Source organism: Carcharhinus amblyrhynchos, chromosome 15 (assembly GCF_965287045.1).
Source record: "Carcharhinus amblyrhynchos chromosome 15, sCarAmb.v2.hapA, whole genome shotgun sequence".
NCBI lineage: Eukaryota > Metazoa > Chordata > Chondrichthyes > Carcharhiniformes > Carcharhinidae > Carcharhinus > Carcharhinus amblyrhynchos.
The window spans coordinates 74,079,233-74,098,175 of NC_137338.1; the positions used below are offsets into that span (position 1 = coordinate 74,079,233).

Sequence of the window (18,943 nt, forward strand, 5' to 3'; positions counted from 1 at the left end):
TGTATTTGCATAGCTCCTATACATAGGGAGGCATCCCAGGGAACTTTGCAGTGTAACCAGTCAAAAATAAAAGTTGAGCCAAAAGATAACTCGAGGCTAGTTCAGTGGTCAATTGCAAAAGAGGTTGAGATTCTAGAATACAAGACCTCGGTGATTTAGTTGAGCACACTACACAGCAGTTATTGCCTGAGGTCTTGGTCATTTCCCAAATAGAGAAGATACTGACAGATTGGGATGTCACTTTCAAAAAATAGGTTTTGAGGGAATTTTAGTGCAATGACACAAGAGTTTCAGAAAGCAACCAGGACAATTGGTACCGGCACTGGGGACAGAATGGAAATGCAAAGATGTGAAGATGAATGAGAGATGATCAGAGATGAGGTGTGATGAAGGAGTTTAAGACTTGACAATCTAAGATTTTATAATCACTAGTTGTGATGTAATAAATGGAGGTCAGCAAGGACTGTGATTAGCAGGAAGAGGGTGAGATGCAATACATGTGGGAGCAGGATATGAAGAGCTGCATTTTGGGCAAATTGAGGTAGAGGCAGTTATTTTGGAGAAATTTGGGTGTCGAGGTAAAGTGTTCTTGGTGACCAGGTGGGATTGGTGCTGTGCTCTGCTCTGGGTGACCAGTGTATGTTGGAGTTTTGTATGCCCTCCACCCATCTCCACTTTTAAATAGTTCATTTTCCACTACCTCCAGTGTGATGTTGCCCTCCACATCTTCACCCCTTTTCAGCAATCCAAAGGGAACATCCCCTCAGCACCAGTCTATTCAATCACCCCTTCCTATAACATGGTACAACTTTTTTTCCTGCCTCCCTTAAGATCAAATGTCCTGAATGCCACTGCCTCTTCTAGGTGGAATAGTGATTTTTTTTGTACTTTCAATTTGGTATACTGTATTTGCTGAGCATAATGTGGTCTCTCCCACATTGGGAGAGCAGATTAGGTTACACCTGTTCAGCCTGCAAGTGTGACCTTGGCTTTCTGGTTCTTAATCATTTTATTTCTCTGCTTCACTCCTACTGTTTTGTGCCTTCTAAACTGTTGTATTGAGGCATTTCTTCTTTCAGTTAGGTACAACTTTCTGAATTCCACATTTGAGTTCATATTTCAAATTTGAGGTTATTGCCTCTATCCATTTTAATTACGTTCATCTTTAGCCTTGCACCATTCTCTTTTGTCATGTAATTTTTCCTGTCTCCTAAAAAGTTTTTGTTTTCAACTCCTTGCCTGCTCTTGTCTCCTTTCCCCACCTCTAGTATAGTTTAAAATGTTATCACTCATTTTTGCTGCTCCAACAAAGTCATCAAATATAAATGTTAAATGTTCCTTTTTAGATGCTGTATGACCTGAGCACTTCCAGCATTTTGTTTATTTCAAATTTCCAACAACTTCAATCTTTTTGTGTCTTGTCTTGGGGGTACCTAATGAGTACCCCCCCGCCCCCACAGCAATTTTGCAAAATTATGCTCACGCAATCTAATGTTTGGGTTTTAAGTTAATTTTGCTGCTTTAGATTTATCTGGTATATGCTGATGTATTTGTTTCCAACCTATCCTGCCTATTCAGCTTGTCTGTCTTGCTAAATGATTTGCATTTCAATTGCACGAACATGTGAAAAAGGAGGAAATACCTACTCGTTTATTAAGTCTCCAAGTTAAGACATAGTTCAGCTTGCAAAAACTCTGCCAGTTTCTATTTTGGGAAATTGATTCCCAACAGCAACAAAGCTTCATGACCTTGCTGTAAATGATACCTGATGCTTCTAATCGCAGCTATTCCATGACTTGGCTCCATAATTAGCTGGCCACAGGAACTCTTCAACTCTTCAATAAATCCATATTTGAAGCATATCCTGAGGTTGTTAGTTTTGCTGTAGACAACATAAATTCACCTTTTGAAGGATGGGATGAATTCTGAAAATACAAAAGAGGTTGTGCTTATCTGCTGCTGAATTGAGTAGGTGGCAGTCAAATTCCTCCCCTTCTGTCGTCATCAACACCTTCCCCCCCCCCCCCCCCCCCAAAAAAAAAGCAGGAGTGGAAGGGGTGCATTCCATCTGGAATGGATACTTAGTGTCTAGTGACAGAAATAAGGTCCACTTAAAGCATACTAATTCTTTAAAAACCTGCCTGCAATCTCCATTGTTAAACCTCATGTTATGCCCAAAGTTAAAAGAAAGTATAACATCATGCACTTGGGCATAAGCATCTTCATCCCACAATTGTGAAACAGTAACTCAAATTAAGTTGCATTTGAGTTTTGTAATCTATTTTCCTGTGAGTCACATGTAGTGTAAGTCCCATTATTACCTTTGGATTCAATGTGCCATTACTTGCCCAGCATCTAAATAGATGCAAGTGTATAGGTCAGAGCAGAGAATTCTCTTCTGAATTCTGATTTTAATGGATGTAATACATTTGTATGGTTTCCTAATCTTAACATACCAGTCAAAATATTGCATTGCAGGACCACTACCACCGTGGTACTAAATGCCAATGTGGAAGAACTGAAGTAATCTGGGGTTTTGCAAAATTGGAAGAGTCTAAAGATGTGCAAGTTAGGTGGATTGGTCCTGATAAATTACCCTGTCAGTGCGATTAACTAGGGTAAATGTATGGGGTTCTAGGGATAGGGCCTGGGTGGGAGTGTGGTTGGTGCAAACTTGATGGTCTGAATAGCCACCTTCTGCACTATAGGCTTCTATGATTCTATGATGATATTGCCATAGAGCTGAGGGAATGGTCATGGTGCCAAACATTACTGGATGAGAACAAAACCTTTTGGGGACATTTAGATACATTGGGGGAACCTGGCACAGCAGAATTGTGCTGTGAATTGTTGGAAGTGAAATAAGGGATCTCTTACTGGGGAATTCCTGGTATTACTAAGTAGTTCCAGCAAACAAATTTCCAAGAAATGAGCATTTGTTTGTGTCTGTTTCTGTGAAATTTAAATTTTACCTGCAGAATTTTAAAATTCTGCATCTTCTAGCCCATTTCAAAAGGTAGGGGGAAAAAAATTGAAAATCATGACAATGACAAGTTTTTTACTCTTTGGAAAATTTTCTGTGAAGAATTCTTTCCAAGTTTTAATGCTCTTTACGCAAACTAATTGTAACTAAATCAAGCATATTGCTCAACATTCCTTCTGTGTGCCTATCACTCTTGCTCATCAAATTACTTCTGTTTTGAAGTAGGAACATTTGATCACGTCTGTTTTTTATTTCTGATCTTTATTAGGGCTCATTAGAAATCATTAGAAAATTCAAGTGCTTTCAAAAGGTGTTGGTGAGCCACAGCTTTTGAACCCTTGCAGTCATGTTGTGTAGGTTCACCACATTATGCTTCCTGAACTCATTCCCAAATAGTGAAGGGATGCAATACATTTCCAAGTTGGAATGGTGTGTGACTTGAGGGGAACTTGCAGGTGGTGCTTCCATGTATCTGCTGCCCTTGTTTTTCTAGGTGGCAGAGTTTTGAGGGTTTGGAAAGTGATGTTAAATGATTCTTGGAGAGTTGCTGCATGCACTTGGATGGTACAAACTGCTGCCACTGTGCATTGTGATGGGGGAATTGAATGTTGAAAGTGATGAATGGAATGCCAATAAAGCAGGATGCTTAGTCCTAGATGGTGGTAAGCTTACAAGAGTTGTTGGAGCTGCACTCATCCAGGCAATGTGAGTATTCCTCCTCATGACTGACTTGTGCCTTGTGATGGTCAGACTTTTGAGTCAGTGAGTTACTTGCTGCAGAATTCCTAGCTTCTGACTCTTGTAACCATGGAATTTTTAGATCCAATTCAGTTTCTTGTTAATGGAAATCCCTTTTAAAGTGGGAGATTCAGCGATGATGCCATTAAATGTTAAGGGAGATGGTTAGATTCTCTCTTGTTGGAGATGGTCATTGCCTGGCATTTGTGAATCATTATTTGATACCATTTACAAATTCATGGTACAATGATGTCAAGGTCTTTCTGTACATGGGCATGAACTGCTTCAGTATCTGTATAGTGTTGAACATGGCACAATCATCCTCATTTCTGACCTTATGATGGATGGAAGGTCATGAATTAAGTAGCTGAAGATGGTTGGGCCTGGGACACTGCTGAGAAATTCCTGCAGAGATCTCCTGGGATGGAGATGATTGACCTCCATTAACAATAACCATTTTCCTTTTGTGCTCATAACACCAACCAGTGAAGATTTTTCCCTGATTCCCAGTTTTGCTAGTACTCCCTACTGCTGTGCTGTCGAGAATATAAAGGTAGTCTGGCAACTCCCTTCTGGGATTCAGCTCTCTCTCGTACAGGTTTAGACATGTAGAATGAGGTCAGGAGCCGAGTAGCCCTGAAACTGACCTGCAGATCAATAGTCTGAGCAGGTTATTGCTAAACAAGTGCCATTTGATAGAATGGGTCAATAATGCTATCATGTTGCTGATTTGAGTGTAAATTGATGGGTGATAATTGGGCTGATTGGATTTGTATTGCTTTGTATGAGCAGGACACACCCTGGGCAATTTTCCACAAGTCTTTGGAGCCCATTGTTTTTGCAATGCCTTCAACTGTTTTTGGTGTGTGAAATGAAATGGATCAAGACTGGCGTCTACGTTGCTGGGGATGTCTGGCTGATGCTGAGGTGGATCATCCACCTAATTTTGACTGAAGTTTGTTGCAAATGTTTCAACCTGGTCTCTTTTTTTCATTTTGAAGTGCTGGGCTTCATCATTTGAGATTGGGAATATTTGTGCAGCTGTCGTCTCTTATAGTTTAATTATCCCCTACCATTCATTACTGGATGAGAAAGGACTGCAGAGCTTGAATCTAATCTGTTGGTTGTGGGATCACAGCTGTATATTGCAGTGTCTTCAAAATCTTTCTTCCATGATTATTGACTGTTCTTTAGCCTTCAATTCACTGTAGATTCTCAATCTGTTCTATAAAATTTTCTCCAATTGCTTTTAAATGCTGGATCCACTCAGCGCTCAAGAACCTCATTGCTTTTTCTCATGACCTTGCTTTTTAACTCTGCATTCAACTAACTGATTTACCAGCAATTGATTTTCCTGTTCAAGGTGTTTTTCACAAAATTTGATAGACTTCTGATGCTTGATGTTTATCATGAGTTTTTTTACTGAAGATTTACTTTTGCTTCTACAAGTTTATCATTTAGACATGTCAAGTGTTCATCCTATAATTCTCAGTTTTTGTTTGCAAACATCTTTCTTGCATGAAAATTGCTTCTCTACATTGATCAGATTTTCCTTTCAATTGCTCAGTTTTGTAAGATTTGATTTATTGTCACATGTATTGGGATACAAAGTGTGTGCTATACAGACACAACATACTGTACATATAGTACATAGAGGAGATGGAAAGGAGAGGATGCACAATAGTGTTGCAGTTACAGATGGAGAAAGATCAACTCAATGTCTGATGGAGCAGGGAAGAAGTGGTTCTTGAGTCAGTTGATGTGTTCTCAGACTTGTGAATCTTTATACCGATTGAAGAAAATGAAAGAGTATGTCCAAGGTGTGTGGCATCCTTATGCTGGCTGCTTTTCTGAGGCAGCAGGAAGATTGTGCTGATCTCCCATACGTTGATTCAATGTATGGGAGATCAGCATGATCAAACAGTAACATGGCAACAACAGTTTTCTTCTAAGCAATCATTATCCAGTTCTAAATCTACCACTTCATTCGTCAAATGATGAACTAGTGCCATAAATTGACTTTTTTCCCCAAAAAAGGAACAGGTTTATAAACTCCATGAATATCTTAACTTTCCATGAAATTGGAACACAAGTTGCATCTATAATTGATCTGCCCCAGTCTCTTGAAATATTACTTTGGAGGAACAAGGGAACAGTTTTCCCTTGAGGTAAAACATTTAGAACCTCCAGTAGCCTGACTCCCTTTCTCTGTAGTCAAAGAATTTTCTGGACTATACTGAATCAAATTCCCCTTCCTAGTAGATTCTGAGGGAACATGTCTCATCTGTACGTTGCTACAGTTTTCCTGATACATTATCTGACAATTGCTCATGTTCTTATTGTTCCTGGTTCATCATCCAGCTTCCAATAATGGGTTTTGAGATGTCCTATCTTATGGCAATAAAAACATTTTCTTTCTTATAGTTCTAAATGTTAAGCTTCTGGAATAACCTCATAAGCAGTCTTTTTAAACACTTCATGTGCAGAGTGCTCTTCTGACTAGTGCACACATTCTGGGCTGTACCTACAAGGAAACTTTATCATTTAAGGCCCCAAGAATTTTGTGACCACTTCAATGTCACATCTTCAAATAAGATGAAATATCTTTGCCTCCTTCAGTAAATTTGGGCACTAGACGAACACATTTAATTCAAACTCAGTGGAATCAATCATTCTCTGAACCACTATTTTCTTTCAAGCTTTATCTGGCCCAATCACACAGAGGTTTCCTTTTCTCTTTGCAACTCAAGCTTTTGCATTTCTTTCTTCTTTTGTCGTCAATTTTTTTCATTTTTAAGTTCAAGCTTTGTTTTTTTTCTCTTTCATTCCTAACTAAATTTTAGATAACTCTAGCTTTTGAGATATCAATTTCAGGTTTCTCTCAATTCTAAATGCTGGGTTATTTAAAATATCCTCAATTGTGCTTTCATTTCTACCTTAAGTTATCTGCTAACTCAGTATAAACTTAGTCAAAGATTTCAAATAACCTACGTCTTTGACTCCCAGAAAAGTCTTAGCATTTTTGAGTTCTAACCTGAATAAAACAAATTAACAAATAATTCTGTTCCTGTGCTGGGCGAATGGGCCAGGAAATGGCAAATGGAATTTAATGTTGGCAAGTGTGAGGTGGTCCACTTTGGTAGGAAGAATGGTAGGAAGGACTATTACTTACGTGGCGAAAAACTGCAGCAGGCGACGGTGCAGAGGGACCTCGGGGTCCTTGTGCAAGAGTCGCAAAAACCCAGCCTGCAGGTGCAGCAGGTGGTCAGGAAGGCGAATGGGATGCTGGCCTTCATAGCGAGGGGGATTGAATATAAAAGTAGGGAGGTCTTGCTGCAGCTGTATAGGGCATTGGTGAGGCCGCAGCTGGAGTACTGTGTGCAGTTTTGGGCGCCGCACCTGCGCAAGGATATTTTGGCCCTGGAGGGAGTGCAGAGGAGGTTTACTAGGCTGATACTGGAGTTGAGGGGATTGAGCTATGAGGAGAGGCTGAATAAACTAGGCTTGTACTCGTTAGAGTTTAGAAGAATGAGGGGAGATCTCATTGAGACGTATAAGATGATGAATGGGATGGATAGGATAGAGGTGGAGAGACTCTTCCTGCTCAAAAAAGACAGGACTAGGGGGCACAGCCTCAAGATAAAGGGGAGGCGGTTTAGAACGGAGTTGAGGAGGAACTTCTTCACTCAAAGGGTGGTGAATCTCTGGAATTCTCTGCCCGTTGAAGTGGTGGAGGCTGCCTCGCTGAATATTTTTAAGAAGCGGGTTGATGGGTTCTTGATAAGAGAGGGGATTAAGGGTTATGGGGAGAGGGCGGGAAAGTGGAACTGAGCCACAACAGATCAGCCATGATCTTATTGAATGGCGGGGCAGGCTCGAAGGGCTAGATGGCCTACTCCTGCTCCTATTTCTTATGTTCTTATGTACATGTTTAAGGATTTATAGATACCACTGAAATTCAAGGATCTTTGTTACTGGTCAAGCCCCCTCTTAATGGACAAGTCAAACTCCAGAGCAAAGCTTGGCTTGATAGATCCTAACTTATTTTAGAAAATGTGGGTAAGTTACTGAAAAAATTCACAGGAATCTGCTGATGAACTTAAAATTTTATAAACTATATCATAGACAGAGGTTGAAAAGATCTTAAGGAAAATATTCAAATATTCCACTATCTTTACCCCCAGCTATCTCTTTACAAATACACATTTGGAAAGATGAAACAATTTACCATGTACTTCATGCTTACCTTGAATGATAGGACATGTACAAACCAACTGGTGAACTGTGGTCAGACATGTCACATGCAAACAACATACAACTAAAGCAGATTCTCTGGGTTTCTCATAGCCCACCCATGCTTGTTTCATTGTTTCCCTGAAATTCTGTGTCAAGGGTCTTCAATCTCCACATTTGAAGAACTTGCCATTGGAATTCTCTTCCAACATTGCTCCCACATGATAGCTTAAACCAAGATCCAGCTCCATGGTTTCAATCTCATCCTTTTTGAGATTCCTTCTAGATCTCCATGCACTCAAGCTTCTCCTTCCAAGAAGGAATTTCAGATTTCTGGCCTTGGAGCAGTGGTGTCCTGCTTTGCAAATACCTACAGTATGACTCAATTACTGGTTGCCTCCTAGGATCTTTAGGGCCACTCTCAAGCCCACATTGCTTTAGATTTGCAAGTAGCGCACTCGCTTTAATTTGAAGCCTATTGTTCTGTACCCTTTACTTAACAGGCTCTGTTTCTGATCTCTGTCCTTGCCCCTTATCTGGGATCTTCTAGGAGCTGTTTCTGCCTCACTTCCTGGTTGAGATCATCTTTGTTTAGGACTCTTCCTACTGCCCTTCCCACATCATGTTCTTTAGGACGTTGCTCTAATGGTGCCCCTTTTCAGGTCATCTGACCTGTAGTTTAACCTTTTCTTCTGCATCAGCTGGTTCCCAGCCTGAAGACGTGAAAATGGATGAACTGCTCAGGCTGGTGCTTTACGCCCTTTCCTGGCTGGTGCATATGCAGAAGTTTTAGGGCCCTGATCTCCCAATCTAAACTCAAGTATCAGAACTGATTATAGTAATCCAAGAGCTTCTGAACACAATATACCAAGAACATTCTTGTTGAGTGTTTTCACCTTTTTGTTTTCCCAAAGTCAAGTCTTTTGGAGGAGTCTTTCTACCATAAGAATTTGAATTTGCTCCACTATTTAATGAGATCATGACTGATCTGATATGATAATCCTCAACTCTGTTTTCCAACCTTTTACCTATAACCCTTGATTCCTTGTCTTTTTGAACATAACTCAGCCTTCTACAGTAAAGAACTTGTCAGAAATTCTTCTGCACCTCTGTCCTTACTCAGAGGTTATGCCTAGACTCAAGGGAAAAAAAAATCCTGTGTCTACCCTCTAAGCCCTGAAAATCCTGTGTGTCTCAATAAAATCGCTTCTCATCTGAACACCAATGCATATAGACTCAACCTGTCATAAAATTCCTCTGTACTCGCTCAACCTAGTGAACCCTTGCTGCATTGTATCCAATGCCAGGATATTTTTCCTTTCGATAAGGGAATCAAAATTGTTCAGTATTCCAGGCATGGTCTAACTTGTGTAGATTTCTTTTTATCAAGCTGTATGCTGCTGTTGATGCTCTTCGAAGTCTGATGGTTCCATTGTAGACTTTACATAATTCAACAGCAGTCACTTTATTGAATTGAATCAATGCAATGCATGCAATTTAAAAAAGCTCCTCTGATGTACTTGTACTTTGTTAAATTTGTGCTTTTCCATCAAAATATGCTGATTCACATCATCAGTGGCTGCAGACTAAGTACAAAGTGCAGACTGCATACTACTCAAGATCTCTCATTTCTTTGCATTCTTTTAATGTCTTTTGAAATACATTATTTTGAATTGGTGAATGATGATGAGGACAATGATAGGATTCTCACATTCTTCCTCCACATTAAATTATCTTAAATAAGTAACATTGATATTTCTGATGAAGCTGTTAGGAAAATGGTTCAAAGTTCATATTGTAACGCAAGAGCTACATCATAAGGATACATGGACAAGATCTTAAAGGATCAATCTTCTCAGGTGCTTGCAACCTCAATGATTGTACAACAGTGCAATGTGGCTTATGTGGTGGGACCTTCTAGCTTCATTTAAAATCATCTAGTAGCAGTGATTAAACATCATCCCATTCCTTGTGGGTGTAACATTTTGAACTTCAAAATAGAATTACTGAATGGTTACAGTGCAGGAGGAGGTCATTCAGCTTGACTTATCGATGTTGGCAAAAATTAGCTGCTTATTCTGATGGCCAATCTGCATCTCCTCAATGTTGCCCTTCACAGTCTTTTTTGGGTAGTAATCCATTTCCCTCTTGGATGCCTTCAGTGAACTTGCTGCCATCATGTTCTTGCCATGCAAAGAAAATTCTCATGTCTCCACTGCTTTTCCTTTTGCCGATAACTCTTAAATCTTGTACCCTGAGGTTCTCTATCCTTGCACAATGATCTTGTGTACTACAAGCAGACCTACAGTTCCTTCATAGGATCAAAGTCATAGCTCACAGAACCCTACAGTGCAGAAAAAGGCCCTTTCGCTGCACTGAACACAATCCCACCCAGGCCCTACCCCCATATCATACCCTCTAACCTGCGCATCCGTGGATACTAAGGCGCAATTTCTTAGCATAACCAATCAACCTAACCCACACATCTTTGGACCTGAAGGCCTGGAACTTTCTCCTTAATAGCACTGTAGGCATATCCATATATATGGAGATGCTGCTGTTAAACTGGGATAAGCACAGTAAGAAGTCTCACAACACAGGTTAAAGTCCAACAGGTTTATTTGGTGGCACAAGCCACGAGCTTTCAGAAGGCTGCCCCTTCATCAGCTGAGTGAGATCTGCGTTCACAAACAGGGCATATAAAGATAAACTCGATCTACAGCATTCCAACATTATTTTGTAAATTGAGTTTCTCTCTTTATATGCCCTGTGAATAGAACTCCCACTTACCTGATGAAGGAGTAGCGCTCGGAAAGCTTGTGGCTTATGCTACCAAATAAACCTATTGTTGAGACTTTTAACGGTACCTCTACAACGCAGGGACAGCAGTGGTTCCGGAAGGTGGCTCATCATCACCTTCTGGAAGGCAGCTAGGTATAGCAATAAATGGTGGCCGAGCCAGCGATTCTTGCAACCTACGAAGGATTTTTTTTTAAAAAGGCCTTTGTCTGGCATGGAGCCAGATGAGTTGAAAGTTGGACTGAGGCCAGTGTAGAATTGGACAAACACTAAAATGCCCGGGGAATGGGGGGCAGCGGGCATTTTTTCCCCGACCTTCAGGGGAGAGGGGCAGCGGGCACTTTCTCCCCCACCTAAAGGGGCGGGGGGCAGCGGGCACTTTCTCCCCGATTTCCAGGAAAGAGGTGTGCACATTACCTCCTGACTGCTTCCTCGGCCGGCGGCGCTGCTAAGGAAGTGACGCAGAAGCCGGAAGCGGCTGGTGTTTGGCGCGGTCTCGGGGCTGTTGTCTGGCAGTTTGGAACCTTGCATCCTTTTAAACGTTGGAAGTGGTGGGCTCGCGCTCTGTTTGCGTGCCATGCCCCCCAAGCCACCCAGGAGAGCGGCCGCCGGCGCCCCTGAAGAGAGTGTCTCGCCGGGCAGGTAAGAGCGAGTAAGGCATCGGCAGCTTGTTCGTTGCTGTCGGCGGCCTGACTCCAAGTTCAGCACACATGATCAGGAATATAACGGGGGATTATTACTCGGTGTTTACCGATCAAGGGGCTTCATTCCTTCCCCCCCCCCCCCCCCAGCAACAAATCCGGCTTCTTTCTTTCTCTCTCTCCCTCCCTTTTTGCGCCTCTTGGTGTGGCTCTTCTCGTGCACGGCATTGTGAGTGGATCATCACTCCGGGAAACCTTTCAGCACGATTGCGGCGCACAGAATTGATTCGTTTCTGTTTTCTCATGCTATTACAGTACTAACCTGACTCGGAGTCCCACTACTTATTGTCAGCACTGATTCTGTAGGAGTGAATCTGTATTTCGTGCCCATTTGCTGGTTAAGAAAGCGCATCGTCCTCTACAAATTGTAGTAGGCTGCTGTCTTATGCAATCAATGAGACTGGTAGGACAGCGATTTTTAAATGAAGGGTAATCAATAGTACCAGCAACGCAGTATAATACACCGTTGATGAACACCAACAATTTCCCTTGAAAAAAGACTTGCATTTTTACAGTACCTTTACGACCTCTGGACACCCTGAGGAAATTCATTTGAAGGGAAAGTAGTCACTGTTGCAACGTAGGAATTTTGACAGCAGACAGGAAGATCGCCCAAACAGCAATCTGACAGTCTCAAGATCATTGGTTTTAGTGATGTTGGTTGAGAGATAAATATGGGCTCAGGACACCTGGGATAACATACCTACATCTCTACAAAATAGTCGCATGGGATGATTTCATGTCCACCTCAGAAGGTAGATGGGGCCTGGTATTAACGCCTGGTCCAAAATATGGTACTTCTGATAGTGCAGCATGCTCAATAGTGCACAAAGCACATCAACCTAGATTTTTGTGCAGAAATTTGGGAGCTGGAGGGAGGTTTGAACTGTGAGGGGATTGGGAGACAAATGTAGAATTGCAATCATTAGAGCACAGAAGAATGCCACTTGGCATGTTGAATCCATATCAGCTGTCTGCAAGAGCAAGCTAGCTAGTCCATTTCCCTATCCCTTTTCCCCATAGGCCTGAAAATGTTTTTACCATGGATGCTTAACCAATTCCTTTTTGTAGACGACAACTAAATCTGCCTGTACTGCCCCTCTTAGGCATTGTATTTCATAACTAGAACCATTCGCTGAGTAAAGTTTGCCCTCGTGACTCCTTTGCTTCTTTTGCAAATTAGCTTGAATCTGTTTTTGGCCCTTCCACCAGTGAGGACATTTGTAACTACTCTATCCCGTTATCTCATGAGTTTGAAATCTCCTCTTGTCCTTCTCCGGGGAGAATAGTCCCAATTTCTCTTCAGTCCCTCATCACTGAAACCAATCTATTCTGCACACTTTCTAAAGCCTTCAGATCCTAAAGCGTAGTATCCAGAATTGGCCACAGTTCTTCATTTGAGACCGCACCAGTGTTTTATAAAGGTTCTTCATAACTTTTTTGCTTTTATACGCTATGCCTCTATTTAATTTCTTGTGCTACGTGTTCACTCATTTTACCAGCCTATATTCTCTTGAAGTCTGAAATTATCCTCCTCACAATTCACAAAACTTCCAACTGCATATTTTAAAATTGTTTCCTGCAGACCCAAGTCTAAATTATTAATATAGACAAAGAAAGACAGTGGTTCTAGTATTAATAAAAGCAAAAGACTATAGGTGCTGAAATTTGAAACAAAAGCAGAAAATGCTAGAAAACCCCAGCAGGTCTGGCAGCATCTGCAGAGAGAGAAAGAGTTAATGTTTCAAATTAGAGTGACTCTTCTTCAGAGGTCCTAGTATTGTCCTATTATTAACCCATGCTGAACCCTATTGTACACCTTCCAACAGCCCAAAGAAAACTATTCATTACTTATACAAGAGCAAAATACTATGGGATCTGAAGATCTGAAATGTTGGAAAGTTGGGAAGCAGCCGTGGAGAAAGAAACAGAGTTAATGTGCTTATCATTTAGTGTGCAACCCAGCATTCTTTATCACCAGGGAATATTAATTTAGGCTGCTTTGTCAATCTTTTGGGAAAAACATTGTCCAGGACTACTGATTTAATTGGGAAGAACATAGCTATTATCTGCAACTCAGACCACAAGCTCTGTTTTCTCAGCACCAATTCCATTCCCTTAACTGGTCACTGTTTCAGGCTGAACTAAACTGTTCACTACTTCAGTGGTTTATTTGACTCTCAACTGAACTTATGGTCCCGTAATCCTTGCCATTGTTAAGACCACCAACTTTCAACTTCACCACCATGCCCCCCCTCCCTCCCCCTGACTCACCTATTGCTGAAAGTCTGATCTGTGCTTTTTCCTATCTTGACACTCAGCTATTCTGATGTTCTCCTGAACGCTCATATTTTACTCTCCCTAAACTTAAGTTCATCCAAAACTCTGTTATCCATGTCTGCTACTTGTACCTGATCCTCTTCATCTTACATTCCTGTGCTCACTGACCTGTGTTGGCTTCTGGTCCAGCAGTGTCTCAAATTTAAGCTTCCATCTTTATGTTTAAATCCCTTCATGACTGTCTATGTCTCTGCTTATCTCTGTAACCTCCGGTAGCTCAACAACCTAAGAAAAGTCTAGTCTCTTATGCATCCCTCTGGATAATGAAGAAATATAGAGAAAAATGAAGCTAAAGAAGGATGCCTGTGGCATGTCAGGTGGATAATACAATTGAATATGGAAGGTTCAAAGTGGAAATGTAAAATCAAATAGAAGCAAAGTTGAGAAGTGATGGCCAGCTAATATAAAAGGGAATAAAGGAATGGGACCAATTATGGACCTAAAAGAAGGTTTACACATGGAAGTGGCCTCTTTTAAGGTCAAACCAAATAAACAAATTCAAACTAAATTAGGTCAAAGTAAAAGGGGCAGCTCCCCAAAAGGAAGGGGAACAGCCTAAACAAAAAGCAAAGTACAAAGGAAACTTAAGACATCAAATTAAAATGTGATTATTAGGGTCAATAATACACCCCAGCCCCTGCGGTGCCCAATGGGTGCAGAAAATGTCAACTGTGCCCGTGGACACCACGTGCACCCTCTCCAGGGACACCTGGCCGCGAACGTAGCCGCAGTAGAGGGGTACACATGAAGGTCGGGACATGATTGAGGTACTAAATGAGTACTTTGCATATGTCTTTCCCAAGGAAGCAGAAGCTGCCCAAGTCATTGTGAAAGAAGAGCTAGTTTGAAACCCTTAATAGGCTAAACATTTGTAAGATGAAGCATTAGTTAGACTGCCTGTAATTAAAGTTCGATTTGATTTATTATTGTCACGTGTATTAACATACAGTGAAAAGTATTGTTTCTCAAGCACTATACTGACAAAACATACTGTTCATAGAGAAGGGAATGGGAGAGTGCAGAATGTAGTGTTACAGTCATAGCTAGAGTGTAGAGAAAGATCAACTTAATGCGAGCTAAGTCCATTCAAAAGTCTGACAGCAGCAGGGAAGAAGCTGTTCTTGAGTGGGTTGGTATGTGACCTCAGACTTTTGTATCTTTTTCCCGAAGGAAGAAGGTGGAAGAGAGAATGCCTGGGGTGTGTGGGGTCCTTAATAATGCTGGCTGCTTTGCTGAGGCAGCGGGAAGTATAGACAGAGGCTTGTTTGTGTGATGGATTGGGCTACGTTCATGCCTTTTATAGTTCCTTGCAGTCTTGGGCAGGACAGGGGCCATACCAAGCTGTGATACAACCAGAAAGAGTGCTTTCTATGATACATCTGTAAAAGTTGGTGAGAGTTGTAGCTGACATACCAAATTTCCTTCGTCTTCTGAGAAAGTAGAGGCATTGGTGGGCTTTCTTAACTATAGTGTCGGCATGGGGGGACCAGGACAGGTTGTTGGTGACCTGGACACCTAAAAACTCAAAGCTTTCGACTCTTTCTACTTCGTCCCCATTGATGTAGACAGGAGCATGTTCCCCTTTACGCTTCCTGAAATCAGTGACAATCTCCTTCGTTTTGTTGATGTTGAGGGAGAGATTATTGTTGCCTCACTAGTTCACCAGGTTCTGCATTTTGTTTCATCACCGTTTGAAATCCGACCCATGGATCTCAAGTTGATAAAATACCCGGGCTTATTGAGATACATCCAAGAATACGAAGGGTGGTAAGAGTGGAAATTGTGGAGACCAGCATTTTCCAATCCTCCTTGGGTAAGGAGTTGCGTTGGAGGACTGGAAATGTTACATAAGCATAAGTCCACCAACTGCATGGCAGTCAGTTTAATCTTGGTGGTGGGAAGCTTTAAGAGATGGTAATTTAGGACAAAATTAACAGTTACTCTAGCAAATGTGGTTAATTAAGGAAAGCCAACAAAATTTGTTAAGGACAAATCTTGTTTTAACTAATAGAACCATAGAACACGACAGCACAGAAACAGGTCTTTTGGCCCTTCTTGGCTGTGCCAAACCATTTTTCTGCCTAGTCCCACTGACCTGCACCTGGACCATAGCCCTCCACACCCGTTTCATCCATGTACCTGTCCAAGTTTTTCTTAAATGTTAAAAGTGAGCTTGCATTTACCACTTCATCTGGCAGCTCATTCCACACTCCCACCACTCTCTGTGTGAAGAATCCCCCCCTAATATTCCCTTTAAACTTTTCCCTCTTCACCCTTAACCCATGTCCTCTAGTTTTTTTCTCCCCTAGCCTCAGTGGAAAAAGACTGCTTGCATTCATTCTATCTATACCCATCATAATTTTATACATCTCCATCAAATCTCCAATTCATGACCATTTGTAGTTTCTTGCGGTCTTGGGCAGAACAGGAGCCATAATCTGGTTGGATTTTTGATGTGCTAATGGAGAGGATAAATGTGGTAATATGGATTAATGGGGTTACATGGGCTTCCAAGAGACATTGATAAAGTGCTATATATAAAGCTTGTGAACAAAATTATTCCTCATGGAATAAAAGGTATAGTAACGTCATAGATGCATGTAATGGCTGTGTTAGAGAACATAGTAGCGGTAAACAGTTTTTTTTAAGACTGGATTAAGATATATAATGGAGTTCCCTCCCGACGCGTAGCCAGTTTCTAAGGTTAGGGAGAGCAAGCATGTAAAAAAGGCATCATGACGCATACCAGATGATTTTAAATTCGTTATACATTTTTATTTTGTATTTAAAATCAAAACATCGTAAAAATACATGTTATTTAATTATTTTACATTTTAAATGTAAAATGAAAACAAAGCAATATGAAAAACGTATGAAACAACTACAGTAGCCTCTTTTGTCTAGGCTTCATTCTAGAAAAGTTATCTATTACATAATTACAATCTACCTCTAGCCCACTGTCTTTCAATGGAGACCAAAACTAACCCAGACAATCTATCCTTGCCCATTGTAGAACAAAGGTAGGACTTTGTGTTTGAGCCGGCTAAAGGATCGTTCCGCAACTGCGCTCATTATTGGTAAGGTCAGAAAAATGTGGTACAATGTGGATAGGTTAGGATAATCACCAAATCTATTTACTCACCCAGTCTCGGCTGGTGATGTCCATCGGCGAGGGATGCTTGGGTCTCGACTGCCCATTCCTCCTGGTGGCTGCATATTTATGCCCTTCGCCACCTCTGTAATTATCTTTATGATTGCATACCCTCTTGGGAGATTGCATGCCATCTTCACTGCCTGAAGTTCCCGCATCTGTATCCATCCCGTGATTGCAGAACATGGATCGAGGACTTCAGGTCTCGGGAAGAGATCTGAGGGGCCCGTGAGGAACACCCTGTTAAAAAGATGCCACTTTTGAAGAATGTGCTCAGTGGGAGCAGTTGCTCCCCCTCTGGCTATGCCACTGGTTCCCTCGGGATTGGTGTTAGGGCCGTTGCTTTTCTTGACTATATGTTAATGGCCTCGACATGCTTTTATAGAGCCCATTTCAAAAATTTCGATGATGCAAAGTTTGGAAGTCTTATGAACTGTGTGGAGGATATTGTTAAATTTCAAAAGGACGTAGGTTGGTGGAATGGGCAGACAAAAGACAGATGAAAGTTAATGCAGAGAAGTGTGCAGTGATTCATTTTGGTAGGAAGAACAAGGAGAAGCAATATTACAAAATAAAAGATCCAATTCTAAAGGTGATGCAGGGATTCTTCATTGAAGGTGGCAGGGCAGATTGAGAACACAGTTAATAAAGAATTGTGGTGGTCTGTATAAAACACTGGTTTGGCCTCAACTGATGTATTGCATTGAGTTCATTTTCAGGAAGGATATGAAAGTATTAGCGAGGGTACAGAAAAGATTCTTGAAAATGGTTCTGAGGTGAGGAACTTCAGTTGCATGGATCATTATGGAGTACAAGTATGGGCGGTACAGTGGTAAGCATTGTTGCATCACAGCACCAGAGACCAGGGTTCAATTCCAGACTCAGCTAACTGTCTGTGTGGAGTTTCCATGTTCCTCTGTGTCTGTGTGGGTTTCCTCCCACAGTCCAAAGATATGCAGGTTAGGTTGATTGGCCATGTTAAATTGCCCCTTGGTGTCAGGGGAATCATAGAAACTCTACTGTACAGAAAGCAGCCATTCGGTCCACCGAGTCTGCACTGACCACAATCCCACCCAGGCCCCACCCCCACATATCTTCCCACTAACCTCTCCAACCCACGCATCCCAGGACATCAAGGGCAACTTTAGCATGGCCAATCAACTTAACCCGCACATCTTTGGACTGTGGGAGGAAACCAGAGCACCCAGAGGAAACCCTCGCAGACACGAGGAGAATGTGCAAACTCCACACAGACAGTGACCCAAGCCGGGAATTGAACCCAGGTCCCTGGAGCTGTGAAGCAGTGGTGCTAACCACTGTGCTACCATGCTGCCCGTTATCCTGCTAATCCGGCCATGGGATTAGTGGGATAAATATGTGGAGTTACTGGGATGGGCCCTGGGTGGATTGCTTTTTTGATGAGCTGAATGGCTTTCTTCTGTACTGTAGGGATCCTATGAATTGTGAAGCAAGGATTGTTCTTTGGAGAAGGGATGGCTGAGAGGAGATTTGATAGAGCTATTCAAAATAAAAATCCCTATCAAAGAGAAGTTTGAACAGAGTAGATGGAGAGAAACTAGGTGGAAGGATCAAGGACTAGAGGATAGTGATTTAAATATTTATAGGATCAAGAGAAATCAGAGTGTAAAGTGATTGGCAAAAGAAGCAATGACAACATGAGGAAAATGTTTTTTCTGCAGTGATCTGGAACTACTACCCAAAAGTAGAGGCAGATTCAATCACGACTTTTGAAAGAGAATTGGATCATTATCTGAAAATATATAATTTGTAGAGTTATGGGGACTAGTGAGTTGTTTTTGCAAAGAACTGGTGCAGGTGCAATAGACTGAATGGTTTCCTCCTTTGCTGTAGCCATTTTCTGAACAACCGGTGGCTACATTTTGCGCAAAATTATTAATTTTGTCCTGAATTGTCATTCTTACTGAAAGAGATCCTGTGTTGAAACTGAAAAGAAACTTCACTGGTCCCCAGTGAAAC

The 18,943-nt window shown here is 41.5% G+C and overlaps 1 protein-coding gene across 1 annotated transcript in view; it reads left to right on the forward strand.

Annotated features, from left to right (window-relative positions):
- The first annotated feature begins 11,240 nt into the window (after positions 1-11,240).
- The window catches only part of rb1 (retinoblastoma 1), a 288,967-nt gene continuing 281,264 nt past the window's right edge, over positions 11,241-18,943 (forward strand). The window contains exon 1 of the mRNA XM_080204223.1: positions 11,241-11,395. Within this exon, the coding sequence (XP_080060349.1) occupies positions 11,331-11,395 (65 nt within the window). The 5' untranslated portion in view covers positions 11,241-11,330. The remainder of the gene's footprint in view (positions 11,396-18,943) is intronic.